Here is a 27,330-nt window from a genome sequence, read left to right on the forward strand (position 1 = left end):
GTCGTGACTCGCTCGTCAGAGCGGCACGAGGAGCGACCGACTCGCATCACGACGAGCTGTTTACATCCGCTCCGCCGCTGCTGACGTAGTGCGAAGGGGGCGTTCGGTGCGCTCGTAAGAAATACTCCGCGAGGCTGCTGATGCGTTAAAAAGGCGAAGCAGCCCTCGCAAGATCGGTGAGTAGCGTCCGAGGCTTGATTTCACCAGAGAGAGAGAGACAGAGAGACAGACAGAGAGAGAGAGAGACAGTCTGCAGCTGCACGCAGAGGGGTCAGAGATCTGTGGCTGTAGGAGCAGAGGAGCAGGAAACATGGCGGAGGGAGAAGGGCGATCACACACACAGGGAGAGAGAGAGAGAGAGAGAGAGTGTGTGTGTGTGTGTGTGTGTGTGAGTGTGTGTGTTTGTGTTTATTCGTTTGCTGTAGGTTTTCGAAGAAGCCAGGAAGTTCTGTTTGAGAGAAAGACAGACATGTACATGCAGTGGTGGACTGGTTGCCCTCCATAGCCGAGTGGTGTTTCTTTCCACTGACGTGTCTGTGAACTGAACTGTAACTCTTGACTGCGTGGACACAGTTGAGACACTGAGGCCGTTTCTTGATTCCATTTATTTCCTGTTTTAATCACAGCTCGGGTGCGCGCGCGTGAGAATTAAGGCTTGGCTCATCGTCCACCGTGTCAACAGTGTGTTATGTGACTTGTGCGAACAAGTCTGCACACATTTCAACACTTTGTGATACATCGAGGCAGACTTTACTGCTACTGAGAGTTAGGTCGTGACACAGTGTTGCAATATTAGTCATCGTTGCATTTGAATGTACCAACCTGTCAGATATGTATGCGCGGAACAATGTCAGGAAAGGGTTAGGTTCTGAGTAAGAACTGAAAGGTCAAACATTTTGTTCGCGCCTCTGCCCTGGGTTCTTTTCTTGAGACTGATCTAATCTACAGTGGAACAACTGACAAATAGATCTTAAGTCGTTAGTCCGGAAAGTTCAATGAAAACGACCCAGTGTTACTGTTTCTCCCTCCATGTCATGGGACAGAATTTTAAAAATGTGGAAACATTCATATATTCATACGAATATACGAAGTGCTATTCATTTCAAAACGATAATAGACAAATACTAATAAACCAATAAAATGTTCGCAAACTTTATTTTGCAGTCAGAAATTATAACAAAATGTCAGTGATAGTGGCGTTTACTTAAAATATAATGTTTTAAATACAGTTAAAATGCTTTTTAATGTGACTATATAAAAGTTGGGATTCATCTTATTTAAAGCTGTTGATTTTGAATTGTTTAAGTCCTGAATCTTACTTGAGAGATTGTATTCTTAGTAGTTCTAATGGTTCAATTATTATTGAAGGCTGAGCATGTATTACTGGTCATATGCTCACTTGGGACTCATGATAGGGACTCATGATATCAGTCCATGTCTCATGATAAAACCATGAGAAATTTGTCACGTTGTCGCCTGTTCGTCCGTTGCACTGACGATCGCAACAGATCGTCAGTATGAAAACGAGATGTAAAAGAGCTGGCTGCTGCTCTAATGGTTCACAGTATCTACTTCATGTTTCCTAGTTTCTTTTTACTTCACCACAAGTTTTGACCCAACAAATACATTCAGCACAATCTCACTTCCTAACTCTCACTCTGATGTCTATTTCTCAACATGACATTAAATGTGGTTAAGGAGGAGTTTGACCCAAAAGAGGATTTGGATATTTTCTACTTCTTAGCCACGTCAACAAAAAGTTTAGGGGTTAGTTTTAGGCTCAGTGACTTTGCTAAGCTCAGCTCTATCCCTGCTTCCTTACAGAGGAACATTTCCATAATTTCTAGTTTGTGCAAGATGAATAGTTTGAGCAAGATAAATATTGTGTTTTGTAACTAAATAATAGATATGGGTTGAACATAAGGGGTATTTACTTCTGCCAGTGCAAAAAGGCAGTGCTGTTGCCCTGCAAATGTCAGTGGTTGTCACTGGTTGTTCTTTTAAGTCGTCATTGAAATTAGTGCAGACACCGTTCAAAGCTATTGGTCTTTTTTTTTACAGCACAGAATTCAAATCGCACAAACAACAATTTGTCATGCAACCTTAAGCCTCCTGCCACCAACGCAGAAATATTCCAAAGGTCATGGCAACCTGAAATTTTCTTTGCAGAGACAATAACCTGAACTATTATGTGGGAATATATGTCAGTGTATAATTACATCTGCTGTATGGGGAAAAACCCTCCCCACTCTTTTTTTTTCCAAAGTTATGCATTACTAATGGAATACACAATAAGACTTCTGTAAAAGAAGCATGTTTTTGTGAGGGCGTAGACGTGTGCAGATTTCTTACACAAACGAAGTTCAACCACGACCTTGGTAGTCTGCTTAATGCAGTACTGTGTGTAGTCACAACATGCCTTTTAGTGTGATATGGACAATTATAGCAATGGCTGACTATGATATTACGTTTTACCACAGACATTCCGGTTCAGTCCCTGCACTGTAAAACATTCCACCGAAATGTAATCGAATTAACTTATCTCTTGTCAGTAACTCCACATAAGTTAGTTTTTATTTTCAGACCACAGTTCTTCTGACATGGAAGTCATTAAATGAAAGTTTTTACCAAAACAAGGCACACCAGGCAGGAAAATTCTGTTGGCAGTCTTGCATGTTTATACTGTCAACTTTTGAGAACCAAATGTACCTGTAGCATTTGTCAAGGCAACAGAAGAACCGTTGCCGTTGCAACCTGATAACATATTTTTACTTCAGTGACCTTCGCTCTTATTTGCTTCAGCAACTCGTGGGACAGCTCGTTCCACTCATGAGCAGCAGCGTGGCAATCACTCACCGTGTGGCGACATAACCTCCAGCTTAATCAAATGAGCCCTGCTGACGTGTTTGCGAGTAAGAGTGGGAAGTTGCGTGAAACATTCTCGCCTCCCCTGGTTGTTTTTTGTAATAGCATTCGATAAAGAGGTAAGAATGAGGCTCATAAGGAGTTAACATGCATCGCTGGCCAGTCAGGCTTGTAACTTTGACAGAGTTGGAAAGTCCTGCTGATGCTGCTATTCTATATCATTCTTGATACTCCCACCAGATGGCGCTAAAAGAAGGAATATTTGAAATCGTAAACATGGTGGTTTTATATTGTTGCATTTTTGATTCATTTTATGTAAAGCACATATATCATACATATACATTTATATATGTATGTATGTATATATTTTTTTATACTGTGACCACACCCAACTGTGATCCAATGTGCTTTATGTTATAGTTTTGTGCACAGGATAAAACAACCACGACATGGTAGCACAAGCACGGTTATTGGTTTCTTATTCATAAATTCCAACTTTTGAGTACCAAATAAAAATGGCACGCCCATTTCAAACCGTACGATGCTTCGTGATATCACGATGGTATGGAGGCATCAGACTGACGATGACTGTCAGGAAGATGAGCTCCCTTTACCGCAGACTTTGGGCTTTTTAACTTTGCAGACCTTTTACATACATAAAACATACCTATATAACACTAGACGAAAGGTGAACAACTGAAGATTGAGATTGACTGAGATTTTGTAAGTGTGTGTGTAAATTTACAGAAAGTGTAAAGTTAGGCTACCCTTTTTCGTGACTTCCCATTCCCCTTTCTTGGAAGCAACACAAGTACTGGTTCCACTGTATTGGAGCTCTGCCAAGTTTACATTCTACAGCTTCTCATCAGATCAATCTGACGCCACCAGTATGTCTGTTTCCTGATCAGTACCTTTCCCTGCCAAGATACTGCTGATAACCAGAGACTTGCACGCATAGACTTTGCAGATAAGACAAGCGGACCGTTGGGGCACAAGTGAAAACGAAATCAGCCACTGGTAAAGCTAAATTTAGGCCAATCACTTAATAATACTAAACTCTTCCCCTCACTTTATATCTCAGCAAATGTTAGTTTCACACAGGTTCCACTGCTCAACGGTCCAACTTGTTTTAAAAAATGTTATGCAAAGCCATTTGTTATTTGCATATGGGGGCTGCAACTAACAATTATTATTTTCACTACAGACTGATCCGTCGATTATTTTCTCGAATGAATCGATCAGTTGTTAATGAGATAAAATGTTGATCGTGTTTCCCAAACCCCCAAGAGGATGTTTTGTTTTGCCCACAAACCAGAAATGTGCAGTTTACTGTCACAGAGGAGCAAAGGAACCAGAAAATATTCACATTTAAGAAGCTGAAATCTGAGATTTTTTTGGTGTGTGTTTTGTATATGGAGAGCATTTTCTGCTCTGGCTGCCGTAGCAGAGCAACCTACATCCTCAAGGACTCATTCCACCCCGGACATTACCTGATTGCCCTCTGGCGAGCTCTTCGGGGCAATAAAATCCCATGCCTGCAGTATTTACCTCTCTGCAAATATATTCACTACTCTAGTGTGCAATACTAATACTAATATGTATAATATTTTAGGTGCGTAATGATCGCCAGATTGTGTGTGTGAAAGTGTCCTAGCTGTATTTTATTTTCTAAATATGTTTTTACTGTTTAACAGCTCAGTAGTAGCTGTTTAGATTTCATTGTGCTGTTGTGCAATGATAATAAAGGCCTATTCGCTAAAGAGTGAACTTGGTATCCTGACAGTTTCTCAGTGAGGAACCCGCCTTTCATTTTCTCTCTGTAGTTATAAGCTTAAGGGCTTGGAAGCTGCTCATATTTGCGTTTTCATCCGAGCTGATGAATTCCCAGTGTGCTGACAGTTCCAGTAGGTGTAAACCTGATAGATATAACCTGTAATTACTTGCTGGTGTGTCCTGCAGTAAACCTGTTGGTTTGCAGTAGTACTGGTAAACAAAGCCTTGTGATGGCTGTCCTGTCTCTTCCTGTTGCACAGGAGTTGTTTGTCTGTTAACGCCTGTCCCCGTGTGTGGTTTTCTAATCCGCAGGCTGTTGCCCCAGATTGATGGACAAGAATGGCCCGAATCTCAATGGACTGCGTGACCTCTCTACCGGGGATCCCCCTCAGTGTGCTGTCAGTGCCCATGGAGAATAAATACAAATGTCAGCAGTGTCTCCAGGTCCTGAGGAAGCCTGTCCAGGCTCAGTGTGGCCACCGCTTCTGTGTACACTGCTTCAGGCAGCTCACCAGGTAGACCAGGGGTCAACAGACCGCCTACAGCCCCCCTCCTCACCCCCTTCCACCCCTTAATGCTTACCTTCTTACTGGACATGCTTCAGCACATCCTGTGTTCTCATCTCTGCTCGCCTCTGGGGATTTTTTTATTTTTACTGTGTGCACCCAAGATCAGTTGCTATATACAAGCTCATCCCTCACATGACTGGACTCTAATGCCGATGACACTGAATCACAAGGATCTGGCTCACTCATTCTAAAAGGTCTCCATTGTTTTGTTTCTTTCTTATCACATGACTCACTGGTTGCTCACTAACACACTAATGTGCTTGTGAATCCATTAAGAATCCATTGGTCAATAGCACCGCATGTCCGGTGATACAGTGGCAGTATCATTAAATATAAAGTGAAAGAAGATATTATGAAACTAATGGATGATTAATAACAGTTATACATTGAATGTATGAAACCGTACGTGAATGTGCCAACATTCAAACCACGGCAAAAAACACTTTGTGTGAAATTTGTGTTTTCACATGTGAAAAGTCTAAAAGTTTAGTGCCATTGCATTAGCATGTGACAATGTGAAGTAGATGATTTGACAGATTTCACGTGAGCTGCTGCATGTGAACTTGTCAGGCTGTAATTATAATTCAACGTGCTTTTTGTTTTGGTTTTGTTGTGTGTCAGTAATACTCGGTCATGTGTTTGTCCCGAACCTTGCAGAAGCTCTTAAATGTCCTCGTAAATTTCCCCCACACCTTATCAAGGATTCTTTCTTTCTTTCCTTCTTAGACTTCTGTTGAATTGATTTAATTTAATGATTCACCAACTTGAGCTGTGATTCATACTGGTCAGCATTTCATCCAGTAAGGGATCAGCAGGAAACCAGCCTTTCCTTCTTTTTTTCCCACTGTAAAGTCCCACACCTGTTTTGTTTGTCAGTTCTGGGCCAAAGCCTTGTGAAGCCTGCCGCCAAGAGGAAATATACGAGGAGCCAATCTCCATCCTGAACAGTAATGAGGTAAGCTATGTAGTATTTCGTGAAACATCCCCTGTTTTAATCGGTATAACGTCCTTCAGCCCCGCTCTGTTTGAAGGAAACGTATGACTCCGATCCCACATTGCGCTGCCATTACTGACGGGGGGATTTCCTCCACCACAACCCCACACAATGCATCCTGCCTGCTGTTGTTATTCCTGCCGTCGTGGCTCACTGAGCTTTTTGTTCTCTGCTCCTCCGCCAGGCTTTTCCAGACAATGCAGCAGGTCGAGAAATTGCAAGTCTGCCGGCCAGGTGTTTGAACCAGGGCTGCAGCTGGACAGGATCAATAAAGGAGTATGAGGTGAGGTATAAGTTCATAATGTTTGGGTATTGTGAATGTGTTTACTGCTGTCTCTGTCTGTCCTATATTAAACCTTGTATAAGTGTCAGTTTACTAATTTATCCACAGCCAAACCAGTTCTCTCTGAGTCCTCCCCCTAAAGCCTTCAGTTCACATTATGGTTGGAACATCGTGGTCTGATTACACGCACTTCAGCGAAGGCTGCGGAGAAACAGGAAGTGAAACTCAACATGCCTGGAAAGCCCCTAACGTATCTAACTCACTGATCTACAACAGCTCAGTGGGAAAGTACCAGCCCATAAAAGGAAGCTAAACTTGAGAACAGCTTGACCAGTGATGTCTGGAGCTGACCGTTGCTTGAAAATGGGAACTACTGAATTGTAAGAAACAAAACAGAAACAGATTTAGGCTGTGAGCCACGTCCTTCACACAGACTGTGGGTTGTTGAAACAGAGAAAAACTAACATCAGAGCCATAGAAAGCTGTTTGTTTTCTGGTGTTAGTGAGTTTGAATGAGTGTTATCTTTCCACAGTTTTGTTTCTACTGTAAATATCTGAGGGCCGGGCAAAGTTCGTCAGTTTGTTTATTAAAGAGATTGAGCTAATTTCCGTCAACAGGATGTTTGTGGTTTTAATCAACCTCACCCTGTGACCTTACCTAGAGGAAGTTCGACACAGGAAACATCAAAGTGGCGTAATGGCAGGAAATGAGTTTAAAATGAGATCACTTGCCGGAGATCATTTTTGCATGTTTTGTAAGTGTGGACCTGACGGGTTTCGCTTGCCGATGATGAGCCATCCTCTTATTTATGAGACATTTTCTTTGACTGTTGCATCAAAGTGCACTGCCCATGAAAACGTTAATCATGCTGGGTGAGACGCCAACATGTTTGTGTGATTATCTATGGGCTGCTGTCTTAGTCACCGTCGTCTGGAACGATCATTATCGGACACACCCAAAAACTAGGTCATGCGAAGGTGGAAAAAAAACGACTAAATTTGGTGTCAGAGTGGCGTCGCAGGGACAGGGATCGGACTGAGAAGCTGTTTTTTTTAGATTATCACACTGAAGTTTGGACTCTCAGTCGAAGGTTTGCCTGTGTAGCATGTCTGAGAGTGAGCAGTGAAAGCGAAAAGCAGGCTAACCTACCTGTGGCTCCAGCTGTGTGGCTTCAACCTGCTGCCGTTGGTGGTCACTGCGAAACAGACTCGCTTCTGGCTCGGCTGACTCCGCCTCACAGTCAAGCTCCGCCCCCTTTAGTTTCCCGGCATTTTTCAGAAAGTTGTCAGCGTCAGATTTAAACAAAAACAAAAACCAATATTATTATTATTATCACAACTTAATTTTTCACTTATTTATTGCTCTACTTTTTATACATATGCTTCTATTTTTCTCTACCTTTTTATTTCCACATCTTCCACTGACTTTGTGACTTTGTTTGAAAAATATTTTCTCTTCTCATTTCTTTAGTATATTATTCATGTTTTACAACCATATAGCACAAATAATTGTAGTTTAAGTTATTTCTACTAATTAGGTTACAGGGAAAAAACTGTATTATTAGATTGAAGATAACAGAATCATAATTGCTTAATATAAAAAGATTTTAAATCAATGTACGCAGTTATTACAGTTGACCTCCTTTTATGCACTTTAGATGATACAGTTTTGTGTAAAAGAAGAACCTCTGGTTTTTCCACATTGCAGCTGTTAACATGACCGCTTGCATACTGCACATGGGTGTGTCTGTCAGTTACAGTGCATTTGGTGAGAGTCATTTACTTCAACCACCAAAGACGAGTTTGTATTGTCTTTGTATAAGAAAACTTAACTAAAGATCCACAGGTTTTATATCCATGTGCACTCAAAACAAACTGGAACACCGCCAAGGACAACAGTCATACCTATGATAATGTCATTGAGAGATAATGAATAAACTCATTCAAAATAATCAACGTGATGATTGAATCCACAAAGACTCATTCTGGCCTGCGTGAGAAACACAAACACTAATAATGATATAGACCTGTCCAACGTTATTCAGGCGCAGCATGAAGGCTGCTGTGAATTTGAGCGGGTGCAGTGCGACGCCTGCCAGGCCTCGATCCTGCGGTCGGACAAGTGCAGACACAGCGAGAGAGAATGTGAGGCAAGAACGCTCAACTGCAAATACTGCAAGATGTCATTCAACTTTAAAGAAATTAAGGTGAGAGATCGTCTAGAGCAAAGCCCCCTGCTTGGTTGTGTCTCTATAAATATACAGGACCTAATAATCTCCCCCTCCACTGCGTCTTTTAGGCCCACGATGAAATCTGCTTGAAGTTTCCCTTACAATGCAAAGACTGCGGCAAGAAGAAGATCCCGAGAGAAAAGGTTTGAGCGACTACTCCAAATTACACTTAAACTTTCCATACAAATTTCCACGTGAAGTGGCGATGGTTGACGATTTGCTCAGTAAACAAATGCACCCGAATGTTGTCGGAAAATAAAACTACAAAGGTCAATCTGGTTGCTTCTATATACTGTGCCTTAGCAAGGACTAATCGCCAAGTAGACTAATGCTACATATAACATTTATAGGCTAAACTAACGTTTAAGACCTTGCACTATTTCTATTAAGATACATGGAATTATACTAAACACAAGCATCAGCCAGAATGTCCAAGTTCCAATAGACGTACCTTTAAACTGGATTAGAGTTCAGAAATCTGAAGACTATAATCCACGTCCACGTCCTGCATACTGTACCTGCGAGTTCCACATCCAACCATTGAAAGGCCTCTTTCTAATGGAGGTTTTAGGAAATTTTGCCTTAGAGTTTCCTTTATGATTAGACTTAGTTTCTTTCAGACTAAGAATCCTGTCTTTCAGTTTTTTGTTTGTAGCTGATCCGCTCACATTTCCTTTTGTCCATCCCACCTTCAGTTCAGCGATCACAGCCGGATCTGCGCCAAGTCAAAGAGTGCCTGTCCGTTCAGCGAAGTGGGCTGCAAGTTTGTGGTACGTATGTTAATCTAATCAAGTATATTGCTTTCATTGTTGTTATTTATGTTATAGAAACAGGTGAGCAAAAATTATTGACATAAATATGATGTTGTAGGAGGCCTTTTAAAAGACATTCACAGAAGAAACTATCAGTTTCTCTAAAAAAAAAATGCATATGGTGGTTGAATCCACAAAGACTCTATAGAAAGAAAGAAACATAGAAGAAAATATTATATCTGTTGAATGATAAAAAGGGATTTTTTTTAACCCATTGAACTCTGTCTCTGAACAAAGGACAAGAAACAAAGTCACAACTTGGGAAACTATTTAAAAATCTTTTGTATCATTTAGCATACAAATCTAGATGGTTTATAGTGTCTTAAAGAACAAAATTTGAAAAATCAAAGCAGCAAAAAACAAGTGTTAACACACCTCTGGGTTTTTCAAACATAAGCTGGTTAATTATGTTTTAGTGAATTAGTAGTTAACTCAGTGACTTAAACAAACTGGGGCTTTCCGCCCCTCAACATTAAAACCACCAATAGCTGGTGTTACAGCCGGCAGCTGCTCACCTCTGACCTGACCACAACGTTTGAGCCTTGCAGTCTTGAAATTTCACTTTGGCCCTGATAGTTGCAGCAGCAAAATGAGCTCGGTTGTGTTTTTTTTGCAGGTGGACAATGGGAAGCTCGCAGACCATGAGCACAGCAGCACCATGGAGCACTTGCGTCTGCTGCTGCCCATGGTCCAGTCCATGCCTCGGGCACGTGCAGAGGCCCTTGGTCCCGGGGATTGGCAGGAGGACTCTGGTCTGGGCCTGTACAGGGCTCCTGAGGAGGGAGTCCCTGTGGGCGCTGGAGCCTCGGCCTCCACGCCGCCCGTAGGCCTGGAAAAAAAGGTGAGTCCCGATGGATTTAATACTCTTTGTTTAACCACTGTTCATGACGAGGATCTAAATGTTTTGTTCCCGTTTTGTCGACAGGTGAACGCTTTAGAAAACATAGTGTGTGTCCTGAACCGGGAAGTGGAGCGCAGCTCGGTTACATTGGAAGCCTTTGCACATCAGCATCGTTTGGACCAAGAAAAGATTGAAAACATGTCTAACAAAGTGCGACAGCTGGAGAGAACGCTGACTATGAGAGACCTGCAGCTGTCGGAGACCGAACAGCTGATGAGGGAACTCCAGTTCTGCACCTTTGACGGGATATTCGTGTGGAAAATCTCAGAGTTCTCGCGCCGCAGACAGGATGCCGTGGCTGGACGAACTCCTGCGATGTTCTCACCTGGTAAGATGAAAAGACATTATCACCGCCCTGCAACCATTTCAATGGTCATCCCAGTTTAAAGATTATTTTTGAATATGGGCGAGTTGAGTCCATTTGTTTCGCATGACATTGACTCTTGGCATGTAGACAAGGGAACTTCCACTGAACTACACCCTTGTTTTCCTACAGGGAGTGTGCAAGTCACTCCTATTCTCATGTGACATTTGTTTTGACTCTCGGTTTACATCCTGGATTCCTCTCTCGTCCTATTCGCAGCGTTTTACTCCAGCAAATACGGCTACAAAATGTGTCTGCGGCTGTATCTGAATGGCGACGGGACGGGTCGGGGAACACACCTTTCGCTGTTCTTCGTCGTCATGAGGGGCCGGTGCGACGCTCTGCTGAAGTGGCCGTTCAGTCAGAAGGTGGGAAACACTAACTCTTCCGCCCACTCGTTTTTAATCCAGTCACACCAATAAAGCGGCACAGATTGAACCAACGCTCTCATGTTTCCCCAGGTGACTCTAATGCTCTTGGATCAAAATAACCGGGAGCACATTATCGACGCCTTCCGGCCAGACGTCACATCCACGTCCTTCCAGCGGCCAATCAGTGAGATGAACATCGCCAGTGGGTGCCCGCTGTTCTGTCCACTGGCTAAACTGGCTGGAAAGAGCCCCTATCTGAGAGATGACACCATTTTCATCAAAGCCATCGTAGACCTCACAGGCTTATAGAGTGTAGACTGTGGAAGTTGCACTGAAGTTTCCTGAAAAAATCTCTAATAAATAATAATAAATACTGATAATATATATATAAACATAATATTATTTTATAGTAATATTAGCTATATCTTCAATATGATATCATACATACACTATACATTAATAATATAATTTATGGTTCTGGGAGAGGGTCACTTTATGGTGGAGGCTAAATAACCAACCCATCATGGTGGTAGTTCTGTTAAATGATTATTAGTTTATTTGTGTATTTCAGTGTAACGCTGTCAGCAGGCTTTAAGAGGAAGCGCTGAAGAGCTAAATAGTTGTTTCATGATGAAAATAGGCCTGCAACCATCTGTCATGAATGTGACTCTTGGCATTTTGATGAAACCTTATAGTTTATAACTTATAAACCAAATATTATAAAATATTATATATAATTAAACTTTTTTATATATATATTGCTTTTCTAGTCTTATCGACAACTCAAAGCGCTTTTACAGTACAAGTCACGTTAACCCATTCACACACATTCATACAGCGCTGCTATTTTCTGCGCTTTCTCCGTCACATTCATACACTGAGCCATCAGAGGCAAAGTAGGGTTCATGACTCGTTTAAGGACTGGGAGAAGCCGGGATCGAACTACTGGCCTTCTGGTTAGTGGATGACCATCTCTACCTCCTGAGCCACAGCCGCCCCTCCTAAGAAAGAAGTAAACAAGCAAAACAAGGAAAGAATATAGGTCTGTGTTTTCACTTCACCTGTAGAACGCCCCCCCCCCCTTTTATCTATTGCATATAACAGTAGTTTACAATAAATAAATAAACACTTAATACATTGTCTATCCATTTTAACTCAGCTGTATTAGTACCCATAAATTTTGATAACTAACTATATTATTATATATATTATATTCACTAGTATATTCTATACTATATATGATTTTCCTTTGTACTATTAATGCCTTGGTGTTAAACATGTTTATTGATCATCCTACATTTTGTGTTAAGAAATTAATTCCAAACATGAAATTGAAATTTGTGGAATTGTATGTAAATTACATAAACTGTACATTAAAGTACACCTCTCCAATGGGTGGGAATACTTGTGAAATGTGATATTATACTGAAAACCTTGGTTTTCGACCACAAGTCAAGTCAGTTTAAGAGGCCTTTAGGAAATTAAATTTTTGTCATTGTTGTATACTAAGTAGCGATGATGTGAAGATGTATTGAAGAGAAGTCCGCCGACACCGTCTTGATTGTATATAAAGGTTTATTTCAAAAAGACCAGCATAGATTCAAGCCCTGCAGAGCTTGGAGAGTGTCCGGCCAAAAGGACAACCCTCCCGACTCTTCTTGGGGGTTACCTTTATAGGCCCATCGTTGGTTTGATAAGGAACACCTGGTGCGAATCAAGTTATGCTATGTGAGACGTGTAACTTTCAAGGCCAAGTAAAGGAGTGGTAAGGGTCCTTGAAAGACCCCTTGCATAACATTCCAAAGGAAGAGAAGTAAGCCCATATTCCCCTCTTATTCCATATATGGACTAAAAGACACTACATCATCAAGTGAGGGTGAGAGTTATTTTTGGGGTATAGGTCAAATATAACCTGAGAATGGGACTGAGCTCCCTTTTAGTGTAGCTAATCCTGCTGATAACTTGACTCTCATGGGCCACCGTAGTGGAACCATGTGGTTCTATAAGTGGAGACACATCAGTAAAAAACACGTCTCGACAGCAACATGCTGACGTAAAATAATAACCGCACACTAAACTGCAATGCCACAAAAAAACCTGCTGATTGTTAACCTACTTCCTTGTGTGTTTTGTCTGTAACTGTTGACAGAAGGTGAACATGATGTTGCGGCTTAGAAACTGCTAATCCCAGGCTATGTTCACAGTTTTGCATATGCTGACTAGTGGGTTCCCTTCTAGAGGCGCCAGCGAGTTTCAGGTTTGATTAAAACCTCTTTTATACACATCACTCATGACAAGGGTATCATATTGGGTCTAGAGTTCAGGTCAACTTTTGACAGAACACATGTCAATGATTAAATAATATTAAATGAAAGAAAATGCTAATGGTTAACCATTATTGCTAATGGTAAAAATTTAAATGTAAATCATTGTAAGTGCTTAAGGTAAAAACAGGCTAATGGTAAAATGATAAAACTCATGCTAATGTTAAAATGGTAAAACATGCTAATGTTAAAATGGTAAAAACATGCTAATGTTAAAATGGTAAAACATGCTAATGTTAAAATGGTAAAAACATGCTAATGTTAAAATGTTTAAAATTGTAAAACATGCTAATGGTAAAACATGCTAATGTTAAAATGGTAAAACATGCTAATGTTAAAATGGTAAAAAACATGCTAATGTTAAAATGGTAAAAACATGCTAATGTTAAAATGTTTAAAATTGTAAAACATGCTATTGGTAAAATGGTAAGAAAAAACAAAAACATGCCAATGTTAAAATGATAAAACTCATACTAATGTTAAAATTAGCCTACTTTGTGTTTCGAGCCGATTAGCAAACATTAGGACGCTAAAATGCTACAACGAGATGGGGTTTGCTCTGGTATGAGCATGCTAACATCGCCGCTGTGAGCATGCTAGTCTTAGCATTACTGCCTCGCAGATCTGCTAGCATGGCTGTAGTTTCTGTTAAACCAAAACTATCTACATGGCTAGACATCAATATTAAGAATGAAAATATGTCTGTTTCACTAAACAGTCATACTCTATTTCTCTAAACATAACCATATTCCATTACCATACACGCCTTTCTGACTAAAGCCTGAAGTGAAGTGTTGTTGTTGCAGCCTTTTCACTGCGAGTGTCAACCACAAGATACATAGATGATCCACCACAGTTGCACCCTGTCATCACTACATGACTCAGTTTGGCTTGGTTCATTTGAAGCCGACCAACCAAGGCGGTTGGAAAGGTTCCTACCTGGGGGAGGACAGTTCTCGAATTTCCGATGAAACGCTGAGGTTTCTTTACAAAAAACCCTGGGCTTGTGTGAAAATACAAAATAAAATGTAATTCAAGTTACATTAATTGTATTACCGTTTACTTGTGTTGGACTTCAATGGTACTTGGGTCACATAATACCACTACGTGATCCTTGGCTGAGGAAAACCATGAGCTGCAGAGGAGAGCTCTAAAAAAGGCAGTTGGGCAGAAGTTTTTAACTATGCCAGCAGCATATGGCTCCAAGGAACTTGGTGTGTATGACGGTCGAATCAACACCCTCAATGAATATTGGTTGGAATGCCATTACATTTTGTACAAACATTCATTGTCCACAGAGGATGAATCCTCCTGACTTCAGTAATCCCTTGACTTTACCTCAAGCACCACAGTTAGGTCCACACAATTTATCCACAAAAAAAAGAATCACTAGTTGCATGAAAGTACCCGCTAAATTACAAAGATGGCATCACTATCACCCTTATGTGTTTTCTGTTTAGTGCTGATAAGAAAATGTTAGTAAGCTAACAAGCTGCATTGGTATAAAGAATACCTGCATTTGAGCTATACGTCTTACGCTTAGCCTAACGGGAGAGCTGGCATCTGCTTCGTCAGGTCTCTGTTTGGACTCAAATGTGCCTTTGTTGCTTTCTAATTTGAGCGTCAACAAGATCAAAAGACTTTCTGAGAAGTAAACTGACTAAAAGTAATGAGAGAGTTCTTGCAAGTAACACACCTTTCATCCAAAACGGAACAAAAAACTCAGTTTTTCGGTAGAAAAGAATATTAATCCGACATGTGTTGAGACTCTTTATTTAAGGGGAGAGGGCAGTAAACATGATCCAAAAAGAAATGGGCTACAGCAAAGTGGTTGAAGGGGACACAGAGTTCATGGCTTATTGCACACATTTCAAAACAAATGCTGCACAATCGGTGGCGAGAGTCATCTGAAAGGAGTGTTGAATCCACACAGATTTCTTGTGGATGTGTAATTTGATCTCATTAAAACTGGGTTTGTAATCAGTTACAGGAAACCCGCCTACAGAAGGGAATCTCCATCGAAACATAACTATCTACAAAGTAAAGTACCTGAACCTTCTGCGGGTTTAACTGCAACTGAAGTGTCATAGTTCACTTGTCAATGTTTTAGTTTTCGTTTGCTTTAATTTGACAAGTCTTAGATCAGCAAAAGTAAAAGGACCTTGAAGAGGATCCTGACGGAAAGTCAGGGAATAACACACAAACATTTCAAGACTTTTAGATTGAAGTGGCAGTTGGTTTTACTCAGTTTTTTTCTATGACACTGTCATTTATGTATTTCTGAATTAATATTTTAAAGGAATTGAGGGCGGTTAGTCAACACATCAATATGGTGCTACATCATCGATTTGGGTTGTTTGACTTGAAATGTCCAAAAAATTCTATCTACTGATATTTTATAAATTGTTTATTGTTGTTGTTCATGTGCAATCATCTTTTAACAGAATTACAAATATTTTTTTTTTTTAAAACCTGCCAATTTCAGAAATGTGTTTACTGAATATCGCATCAGTATTATGTTTTAAATGTTAGTGAATTGAAAAATGAAATATGTGCCACGTTCATATAATGATTATCTCCAACCGCTGCGAATCCTGATGGAGATGTTACATATATAAATACGTACTGTAACATTGCTTGTTTTATAATGTGCACACTATCTAATAGGATATAATACATCTCTGGACAGATGGTGAGGGTGGTGATGGTTAATTGAAATATTGTTTTTTAAACTGATGACCTCAATAACAGGACCAATTGGACAACAGTGCAACTAAAATTACCAAATATAGCTCTATACACTCATCTATGAGGTTTTTGGCCAAAAAAAAATTGAAAAAGTTGTTCTTGAAAACAAAAATAATTTGTTTGTGACATGTAGTTGTGTAGAAGGAAAATGCATTTTTGCATGAACAAAAAGTCCAGAAGGCAAAATTAAAGGATGTTGCTTTGTGCTACTAAGGAACAAAGGTGTTTTAATACATTTCTACATAATATATGCCCCGAAAACAATTTGCTACACAAATTTTGTTCACAGTCCTGCCCCACGTCGACTGTTCCTCAATAAATTTTCTAGATTAAATTACTCAATAATAATTCTATGTTTAATAGAATAGTGATCGATCACTTCTGGGGGCGATAAAACAATAGGATGGGACGTCCCGTTAAAAACCGAGGCCAACTGCAGTTAATGCAGCTAAATGTCTTTTCCCTTTTGGGTTTGAACGGTCTTATAATTCTTAGAAAACTGGGGGGAAAACGGGATATTTCCATAATAATGGGGGGGGGGGTTATTTTCAGGTACAGCACTTTGTCTCTGATGAGCAGGACATGACAGCCACAATGTCAAGGTGCCACCTCTGCAGTACATTTACACCACCAGATAAAAAAAAAAAAAAAAAGAACAGACCGGTACCATCTCTCAGGAGCAGGTTCTGAATGTCTGTCTTGTGCATGTAGGGCTCCACACTATATCTGTAACAACATTTCAATTGTAACACGCTCCTTTGTTGACTCAATGGCGCCCCCTTGTGTCCAACACAGTCAAGTCTCGTCCCCTGTCAGCTGAAGACGCTGAGCTGTAGGTCACGACACCGTGAAGCCAAGCAAAACCACCGACTGCAACCACACTGTACATGTACATGGAGTGCATATATATATTCACACCACAGAGGAAACAGATCAAACTTTCCTCCCCTTGCTCCCTCCCACTCCTTTTAAAGCGTTTTCAGACCTGACTCATGGTTTTCCATTGACGCTGCTGGCGGACGTGGAGTTCTTGCTGCGAGTCAGCCAGGACGTGAGGAGGCTGCGGGGCCGTGGTGGCCGAGCGGGGGCCTGCGCCAGGCGGACCATGCGCGGCGAGCGCCACACCTTAATGGTAGAGTCATCGCTGGCGGACAGCAGCAGCTCCTGGTCGGCGGGACTGAACGCCACCGAGTTCACCACGTCATCGTGCGCCAGACGCGCCAGGCAGATGTTGTAGTGACGGTCCCAGATGTAGCCGTGTTTGTCTTCAGCTCCGCTGAAGGGAAGGAGAGCGGAGGCATAGGTCAGTCAAGTGAAATCATTTCAACTCTATTGTCAAACGATGCCACACTTTGGCCTTGGTGACGCTACTTCAAGCGTGTAGCATTAAGAAAAAACAGCAAACTTTAACTATGTGAAGCTGGAACAAGTGTTTTTTTTTAGTTTTTTTTTATTGTACTTGAAACAATGGATCTGTTATTACACTGAGTAATTTTCTCTCACAAATCAATTAACTGCTTCACAGTTTCAGCTCCACACTTTACGATTTAAAACAATGATCTCAGCTCAAAATTAGAAAATCAGTGTGCAATATGCTTAAGAACCAAAATAGTGAATGAAAGCTAAACAATGTGGTTGCTGAACTGTACATAAGTGGTTTATGAATTCAATATTTCCAGATTCTGATTTTCATTTTTACTGCCTCAAGAGCATGAAAATATGCAATATAAATTATATACATAAGTCAAAACAGTAAGAAATGAAGTACAGCATTAACTGTTTAGACAAAGCATTCTAGACAAAGTGCATATGCATCTGTAATTGGGAGAAGATAAGGCAAGTTTAGAAGACAAGTTTAATTTGTGAATCAGCAGCCTGTCCCCAAAATGAAAGATAAAATTTGATATTCAAAGTGTATCTCCTCAGTGACATCTTGTGCTTTCAGATATATTTTGTAACATCGTGACAATAAATTAACAAAACTTTTCCAGTGACGATGGCAGCCTCGGTCATTATCATTTTAAAACTATGTGACTGGTCACGCAGCCAAAAGTCCTCTGTTCCCGAAAACAAAAGTTGTAATATAAGATTTTCTTACGACGTGAGCAGTCGTGTTGTGGTAACAGATTTCCCACTTTTTACTATTCACACATGACCACTCAAAGGCCACATACAAGCAAATTGGTGGTAAAGACTGTGAAAGCTGCTTATGAAACGTGCCCAGTGCATCACCCACCTGGCAACAAAGTCTCTGCTGACGTCGAGGAAGATGAAGAAGCACTCGTCGTTCGGAGTGAAGGCTCGGTGAGCGCGCAGACTCCTCCTCTCCTCCCTCAAGCTCTTCAGGTCGATGACGTGCAGGTCTATCTCCTCGGCGATGGGAGGCGGAGACATGGGGTCAGAGATCACGCATCCCGCAGGCCAAGCCCGGCTGTTCACGTACAAGTACCTGATCGTTGACAGGAAAGGGTTATGTACGGTATCAAAATCTGTTTTTAAAACTAAAATATAGTGCAGCGGTGCTACGTTACATGGCCAAATTTCTTTGGACATTCAAAATTGATTGATTCTACATTCGATATCTATAATGTGCGTCTTCATTTACTCACCTGTGGTCTGGAGAAAGGCCCATTCCAATAATGTGTCCATGGATATCAATAACGTGGTCCAGGGAATCAAAAAACTCATCCGAACTCCGCTCTTCACCGAGGACGGGACCAGAAGTTGTCATCTGGTCGGGCTTGATCAGCTTAATACCTGGAGAGGAAGAGCGACAAGTTTCAAAAATGTGTTGCAATGCGATTGCATTGGGATTTTGGTTTGAAACCAACAGTACCTATCTGGTGAGGTGAGTATGTTAGGCTGCCGGTGGTGAAGAGTAGGTAGGTTTTGTCTTCTCCGTCCCCGGGCTCAGAGGGCTCGGTGAGGCTGCAGTCAGATGCTTTCGTGTGGGCTCTGCCCATCATCTGAGCCACCCGGCTCTCAATCTCCAGCTCCCTGGCCCCTACGTTTTTACGACTCTGACAACAATGATGAAGAAGAGAGAGAGAAAAAAAAAGAGGAACACTGAAGAACCACATTACCTTCAAAAATGGAATAAAATGCGTGAGAGTGTTCCACCCAGCTCACCTGTATGACGTGCTCCAGGTTTGAGATGGCGGGCTGCGGGTGGCGGGCAGTGGGGAGGCCTTGACACCTCGCTTCCCTCCGACAGCCCTCCTCCTGCTCCTCTTCGTCTTCGTCCTCACTGCCGGAGGTTCCCAGGTCAAAGAGGAGGGGCTGGTGCTGCCGCTGTGGCCCTTTCTGCCTCTGAGCCTGGGACTGGGCCTCGTAATCCAGCACCAAGTCCGGGTTGTCGTGACGACGGCAGTGGGCCACCATCACCGTGCGGATGGTGCTCGCGTTGATGTTCTGGATCTTGAAAAGGCGTTTCACCACGTTGACATTCTCCGATTCAACATCCTGTCGCAGAAACGAAATGGGTGAGGGGGAGTGACGACGTTGACTGGGATGTGGGAACATTTTCATTTTTCATTTATTGTTGTAGTTATTATTATATTATATTATATATATATATTTTATTATATCACACATTTCCATACATTTGGTCAAATACTAAGCAAATTCAAACTGATAATAGCCTTTAAAAATTGTGATTTTATAGCAATCAGGGATGTATGAATGCAAAAGGGACATGAAGTTGAAAGAATTTTAAATACATGACAAATAAAATAAAATGTACTTTTTAAGATTCCAAAATAATATCAAAGAACTTCTCCCTGCAGCTTCTGTATCGGTGGAGAGATTCTGAATGACTTGTGAACATCAGCTGCAGCGCTGGGTCTCACCTGGAAGGCTTTGTTGAGCCAGAGCACGGAGCAGGAGGTCAGGTTGCCGATCCAGTGCAGGTTCCCAGAGATCAGATGGGTCTCGTTCAGCCAGCAGCCAAACACGTCGTACGGCTTGTTCCTCACCCGCGATAACAGGGTGTAATTTTCTGTGACGTGCAGACGATGGGGGGGGGGGCAGGAAAATTGAAACACAGCTGAAGTGAAACAAAGCTGTGTGCTTGCTTTACTTTGGATGGTTCTGCCGTCTGGCAGATGATTTTTAGGTCAGTCTACAGCTCTGTACTTTTTCATTTCTGTCGTCTATATCATTTAATAAGGCTGAAAGTTTTTCTCAATGCTGTAAATCAACACATTGGAACAATTTAATAGTTTGTTTTTTTAAGCAAACAAAATGAAATATCACAGAATCACAGATAACATGAGGCGGTTATGACTTGAAATTAGTGTAATGTAAATGTAATGTAATGACTTGGTCTGATCTCAAAGAAAAAACCAAATGATGACAACTTTGTAGAACGAAAAACTTTGTGATAATATTTAGAGCTGAAACAGCTAACTGATTAATAGATCACTAATCGAGTAGTTTTATGGGGAAAAAGTACTATGATTTCTATGATTTCCGCCTCGTGTGTCTTTGCTCCTCTATGACAGTGAACTAAATATCTTTGGTGTGTGGACAAAACAAAACATCATCTTTGAACTTGTTTGCATATTTCCACCATTTTATGGACCAAACAACTAATCGAATAATCGAGAAAATAATGGACGGATTAATTGATAATGAAAATAATCGTTAGTTGCAGCCCTAATATTATTTTGAAAACTAAAACTTTTGTACATCTTCATGATTACATCAACAGGAAATGATGAGTGTTGAGTGATTTCCTTTTTTTGACTCCTACCCAGACTGATGACGGCAATTTCCCCAGAAGAGGAGTGGTGTGGGCCCAGGTAGACGCCGGACACGAGCAGCAGGCTGTCGTCAGCGTTGAACTGGGAGAACTGAGTGTAGCCCCAGTTGAACTGCCGCATGCTGCAGCTGTGAACCAGGGAGATATTACCATCTGGCCGCTCTGTGTCCCACAGCTGCTTGCGAGAAGGCAAAAGAGAGGTGTGGAAATAAGCGAGTGGATAATTAAGAAGTGAGGGCGCTTACACAATGATCGGTTCAGACAAGGAAACAATCTGAAAACTAAACAGTATAGTGGTATCTCGTCCTTTGCATGTTTCCAGTTGACTAGTCTACTTGTTCCCCGATACAGTCAATCACATTGACATTAAAAACCCCAAATATGATAAGATAATTTCACTCAAAAGAAAAAAGTCAAAAGCAAACAAAATAATGTCGCCTCAAACAAACAGAGTAAATAAAGTGTGTGACCAATAAGGAAAAGGTAATTAACTTAAATATCAGCTGCACTTTGAGTGGCGCTGTGTTGAAATCAAATCTTAAAATCCATATCTTACATTCACCTGTTGTAACTTGCTTTGGACCTAATTTGTGTACTTCAGAGCAAAACCATCACTGACCCGGAGAAAAGAAAAGCCCTGCAGTGAAGTAAGTCACCAAATACTGGGAACAATCACTTGTCCCGCTGGCAGAACGTAAAGTAAATAAGATCAAGGATGAGAGTTCAAAATGAAAATCAGTTAATACTTCAATTCCTACCTTAACAGTGCAGTCTTTGGAGCAGGAGGAGAAGCGGTGACCCCTGTGAGAGAAAGCCAAGTGGAGGACTTGGTCGCTGTGCTCTCTCAGCGTCTGAACCTCCACACAGGGGATACAGTCAAACAGACGCCTGAACTCCCTGTTCCATGACAGCGCCGCTGCATGGAGGTAGAATAAAAGTTAAAACTTCACCCACTTTAAACGTCTATAGAAAAAGTGGGGGTTTTTTTGTCATTAAATAATTGTCATCTTCTCAATTCCTAAGGGAAACATGTGGTAATAATTAAATATTTACAAGGGTGCCGGGGTACAGAGCGGGGGATGCGGTAGTAGCTGTAGAACAACTCCCTCCACAGGAACTCATCTCTGGAGACGGCCAGCCACTGTCGACAGGTCAGACCAGCTCTCAGCACGGCATCGTGGGGCAGACGCAGGAAGATCTCCAACACCAGGCTGTCTGGCAGAGCTGGGCCACACTCCATAATAACATCCTGCGCAACACACACACACACACACACACACACACACACACACACACACACACACACACACACACACACACACACACACACACACACACACACACACACACACACACACACACACACACACACACACACACACACACACACACAGTCTCCTTAGAATAATTTTATTCCATTTGTTGTGTATCTGCTTGTTACAACTTTTCATTGAAGCTATAGGAAAATGAAGCAAATCGATAACTTGTGCTTTTTTTTACACAATATCCACAAACTTGGCTGCACAGCACAAGTTTGAAGAAACAGTAACTGACCAACCGGAGTGCCACCATTTTGAGATCAAAACTTTTTTTTGTACCACAAACAAATATAGGGCTGAAACTCGTGATCATCTTCAGCATTTATTAAACTGCTAATTACTTTGTCAATTAACTGATTAATCATTTGGTCTATAAAAAGCAAGAAAATAGAGAGAGCAAAATATTGATATTGTATTTATACTATTAACAATGATATTCCACTGATATGCTAAATTCCATATGTTAAATTGAGCCTGGAATCTTAACTTGTCTCTATAAAACCACATAGGGTAAAGTTTCATCCCAGGGAGAAACACTGGACTCAACCTCAACAATAGAAAATATATTTAAAAATGTGACAACATCACAGCTCCTCCACTATTGTTATGTAATATTTACTGACACTTGACATGTGCAAACTAGGATTCTGCGAGTAAGGTGTCAAGACGTGACAATAGTTCCTTGACTACGGTACAGAAAACGCTAAATTGGACACGGACATAGACACAGAGACACAGACAGACACAGAGACAGAGACAGACACAGACACAGAGACACAGACAGACACAGAGACAGACACAGACACAGAGACAGACACAGAGACACAGACACAGAGACACAGACAGACACAGAGACAGACACAGACACAGACAGACACAGACACAGACACAGACACAGAGACACAGACAGACACAGAGACACAGACACAGACAGAGACAGACACAGACACAGAGACACAGACAGACACAGAGACAGACGCATAGACAGACACAGAGACACAGACAGACACAGAGACACAGACACACAGACACAGAGACACAGAGACACAGACAAAGACAGAGACAGACACAGTGACACAGACAGACACACAGACAGACACAGACACAGAGACACAGACAGACAGAGACAGACGCAGAGACAGACACAGAGACACAGACACAGAGACACAGACAGACACAGAGACAGACACAGACACAGAGACACAGACACAGAGACAGACACAGAGACACAGACAGACACAGAGACAGACACAGAGACACAGACACAGACAGACACAGAGACACAGACACAGACAGACACAGAGACAGACACAGAGACACAGACAGACACAGAGACAGACACAGACAGACACAGAGACAGACACAGACAGACACAGAGACAGACACAGACACAGAGACACAGACACAGAGACACAGACAGACACAGAGACAGACACAGAGACACAGACAGACACAGAGACAGACACAGACACAGAGACACAGACAGACACAGACACAGAGACACAGAGACACAGACAGACACAGAGACAGACAGACAGCACCTCGAACGGAGCCATGTTGGCGTGGCATTTCTTCAAAACGACATCCCCACGAAGCAGCCGGGGCAACGCTCAGAATGTGACGTGTAATAAAACCATATCATAAACACGCAGCAGTGGCCTCGTCTGACTGTGAGCACATTCAAGTCGCCTCCCTCGCCGGACCGGAGCCCCGTGTGAAGATGACCTAACATGGACATTTTCGCTCGCAGCAAAGTGACTGTCTGTACAATGAGAGCGAACTTTACCAGACTCGCTTCGGACTCATGCGACATGAGCGAGATGAGGTCCCGACAACAAGAGGACGTTCATGTAAATTTGAGGATGTTGTTCAGTCGGTTTGCGGCTAAGCTAGCCAGGGACATCTATCCAGCTAGCGCAGAGCTAGCCGCTAGCCGGCCGTTTGTTTTCAACTGTTCGCGGCGTCCGACGACTAAGTTTCGGCGACAAGCGGCAACCTTCGCGAACCAGCGCCGCAGCTGCGCGAGGCAACCGGCTCGGCTCAGCAAAAGAGTTGCCGACGTTGAACTGAGACCCACCTGCTGGATCGGAGTGTGTTGGAGGAGAGAGTCAAACGGCTAGCTAGCGCTCAGAGCTAGCCACCGAGAAATGACAACAATCCTCCGGTGTTGTGTCGAACCGACGAGACTCTACCAACAGATAACAGAAACATCGCTGCAGCAAGACCGGCTCAATCGATCGATCCATCGATCGATCCATCCATCGATCGATCAAGGTAACAGCCACAAGATCGTTTGTCCTGACTAAAAAGCATTACAATGTTTAAGTTCTTTGCTGTTTTCGTTGTTGAGATTGTCTTGTCTTTTTATTTTCAGCTATTTCAACGGGGTTGATAACAGTGTTTTAAGACAGGCCACTTTATACATCAAAACAACACATATTTCCAATCAGTTAAAAGTAGCAGTATGTAATAACAAACTGTTTACAAGAAAAAGTCCAGCATTCTTAATTTTCCTTGATTAAAACATTCAATTTGTATTGACATATATAAAGCATTAAAAACAATTATACAGTATGCAGATAATACACCATTTCAAAATACTGTATATATACAGAATATGATATGCCTGTATTTGTGAGGATATCTGTATTAATAGTTAGTGTAAAAGTGATTACAATACTTGAGTAAATGTACAAGAGGCTGAAATGTTACTTTCCATCGCTCACTTAAATACACTGTGGTAACAAATGTGTTTAATTTCTTACATCTGAGACGAAAACTGATTAACTGACATGAAGTATGAAACAGACGTAGTGTGTGAATACAAAAACACACACACACTTACATTAATAATGATGGTTACTTTGGACGTGTTACCATCAACAAGTAATTTTGGGACAAAAGAGAACACAAAAAAATGACCCTCAGTGCAATCTTCACTTATTTTAAGTTATTGTCTGTGCATAAAATACATGATGTCATCGTTTATCTAATTGAATGTTATCTGACTCATAACCTTTAGTGCAGTTTTTAAAACAAATCTATCAACATAGAATAAAGAGATCCCTCATCATTAATTCATTTGATCTTTTTACTCCCATAAAGGAGTAAGGAATGTAATACTACACTTCAGATGGTCATCTGACACCCCAGTGAGCCACCACAGCACAGTGTCACTGAAAAGTGTTCTGTCATTGTGGTCACACATGGCAACACTGACTGCACGGGAACAGCAGAGCTGCTGGGCTTCAAGACAAACTAGTGTAGAGAAGAAATAAAGTGGAGCAATGCTGTGACTAATTCTTTATCGTAAGTATTAAAACTTTTTGGGGAGAAGACAAAATTATAGCTAAGTTTTTAAACAGACAGCTAAGTAGCTGACAGGTTTTATAAACAAGGGGAATTATGACATAACTTTTCCCCACATGCAGCTTTATTCTTTAAAAAAGAATTGTGTTTGGGAACAGATTTTAATAAGGCCTTTAAACATGAACATGCATCGTAGGTTAGTGTAAAACAGAATGTGTCACACCTGATAGGGGTAGGATCACGTTACCTGCCTCAGCATCACCTCAGCAGGACAGACTTGACTGCAGTGTGGCTGATATTACAAACAGATGAAATAATCACTCCTGTTTGTTTTACACTGTTTTCTCTGCAGCACTGCGCAAAATGGCTGAGTGGATAGTTTGTTGCTGTGGCTCCTCGGAGAAAAACAGGACAGCAGCTGGATGACTGTACCAGTGCAAAGGTGCTCCTCACTCAGTATGTCAAATGTGATCATGTTGAAATAATGATCATTGTAGTTTTGATGCTTAAACTGTCTCACTTTCCTCACTGTGCAGGGCAGAAAGTGTGGACAGTTTCTGGTGATGACACATCATCACCCAGCAAAACTCCCCCCTAACTCCTCCGAGCGGCATGGATTGAAGAGATGCCCTCATTGTTTGTGTTGCTCTGCAGTTTGTTATAATGACGACTTGTCTGAAAACTCCTTTCTGGGAAGCCGGACAATGTCTGAAACCTGACAAGTGCAGCCGTAGCTCAGAAGTGACCAACATAATGTTTGTACCATGAAAAACTGATATGGTAATGTTGTAATCCAATTAATTAAATATATGTTTTCTGAAGTCATCTCACTCAGTGTTATAAACGTTTATTCTGTCTAGTTAATCTATTTTGACTTCCCTTTCCCCACTTTCCCTGAATATCTGGCGCCATCAAGTGGAGGAAAAAACAACTGCAGGAGCCAAACGCCTGAATAAATAAGAAAAGTTGTTTTTTTTCATATAATGACCAAGGAAACGATATTAAATATCATTAAGACTATTATAGACTATTTCAAACAACTTTTTTCTCAGTAGCTAATCACAAGGAGCTTATAAAAAATGATGAATTACAATTTAAACTAAAAGAAGGAACCCATTACAGCTGGTAAATTATATTTTGAATATTCAAGATACATAATCCTGACATGATGAAGATGATGCTCAACTTTCAATTCTTATTAAAAACTTATCTGTTACTCTTTGTCCGTCCAGCAATTCATTAAAACATCAAAACATATACAAACACACATCACAAACCAAAACTGGACTGTATGAAATCTCCATGTAACAAACAAAATTAGGAAAAGCACACCAAGGAAGAAATAAAAAACGGTTATTACCTGTGGGAAAATGACTGATGGATTAAATTACGACACTTGGGCACACGAGACAGGACACACCTTGACACAGGGTTGTGGGCGGATTATGAGACACTTATTTGGATTATTGGCTCAGACGTGTAAAAGACTGGCCCACTTTTTTTGATCTGTGTCTAATTTGTGCCTTTTTTGTTTCGTTTGGTTGTTTTTGTGTCTCAGTGTGGATGTTTGGAGTGTATTGTGGAGTGTCCAATACACTTAATGCATTTTTACTAAGTATCTTGTTATTTGACACTGACGAGAGGAGATCAGTGTATAGTCACAGGGGGAAGAAAAATCTATGGTGGCCCAGAAGTGCAAATCACA

At 41.4% G+C, this 27,330-nt stretch overlaps 2 protein-coding genes and 1 long non-coding RNA gene across 3 annotated transcripts; 2 read left to right on the forward strand and 1 right to left on the reverse strand.

Moving 5' to 3' along the window:
- The first annotated feature begins 38 nt into the window (after window positions 1-38).
- Window positions 39-12,565, forward strand: traf2b (Tnf receptor-associated factor 2b). The gene is made up of 11 exons (XM_035608728.2): window positions 39-176; window positions 4,951-5,153; window positions 6,084-6,162; window positions 6,386-6,484; window positions 8,530-8,691; window positions 8,784-8,858; window positions 9,411-9,485; window positions 10,144-10,368; window positions 10,453-10,756; window positions 11,012-11,160; window positions 11,254-12,565. The coding sequence occupies exons 2-11, from the start codon at window positions 4,978-4,980 to the stop codon at window positions 11,470-11,472; spliced, it is 1,563 nt and encodes a 520-aa protein (XP_035464621.1). The 5' UTR covers window positions 39-176; window positions 4,951-4,977; the 3' UTR covers window positions 11,473-12,565.
- A 2,679-nt stretch (window positions 12,566-15,244) lies between these two features.
- fbxw5 (F-box and WD repeat domain containing 5) lies at window positions 15,245-22,237 on the reverse strand. The gene is made up of 9 exons (XM_035608726.2): window positions 22,051-22,237; window positions 21,756-21,913; window positions 20,989-21,172; window positions 20,084-20,232; window positions 19,365-19,697; window positions 19,072-19,255; window positions 18,845-18,992; window positions 18,472-18,684; window positions 15,245-17,511 (listed from the first exon to the last, which is right to left on the reverse strand). The coding sequence occupies exons 1-9, from the start codon at window positions 22,235-22,237 to the stop codon at window positions 17,226-17,228; spliced, it is 1,842 nt and encodes a 613-aa protein (XP_035464619.1). The 3' UTR covers window positions 15,245-17,225.
- A 2,219-nt stretch (window positions 22,238-24,456) lies between these two features.
- On the forward strand, window positions 24,457-26,450 carry LOC118285235. The gene is made up of 4 exons (XR_004785057.1): window positions 24,457-24,590; window positions 25,422-25,625; window positions 25,978-26,067; window positions 26,162-26,450. It is a non-coding gene; the product is annotated as an uncharacterized LOC118285235 (long non-coding RNA).
- Window positions 26,451-27,330: the final 880 nt, after the last annotated feature.

The sequence above is a fragment of the Scophthalmus maximus genome, chromosome 20 (genome assembly GCF_022379125.1).
Source record: "Scophthalmus maximus strain ysfricsl-2021 chromosome 20, ASM2237912v1, whole genome shotgun sequence".
NCBI lineage: Eukaryota > Metazoa > Chordata > Actinopteri > Pleuronectiformes > Scophthalmidae > Scophthalmus > Scophthalmus maximus.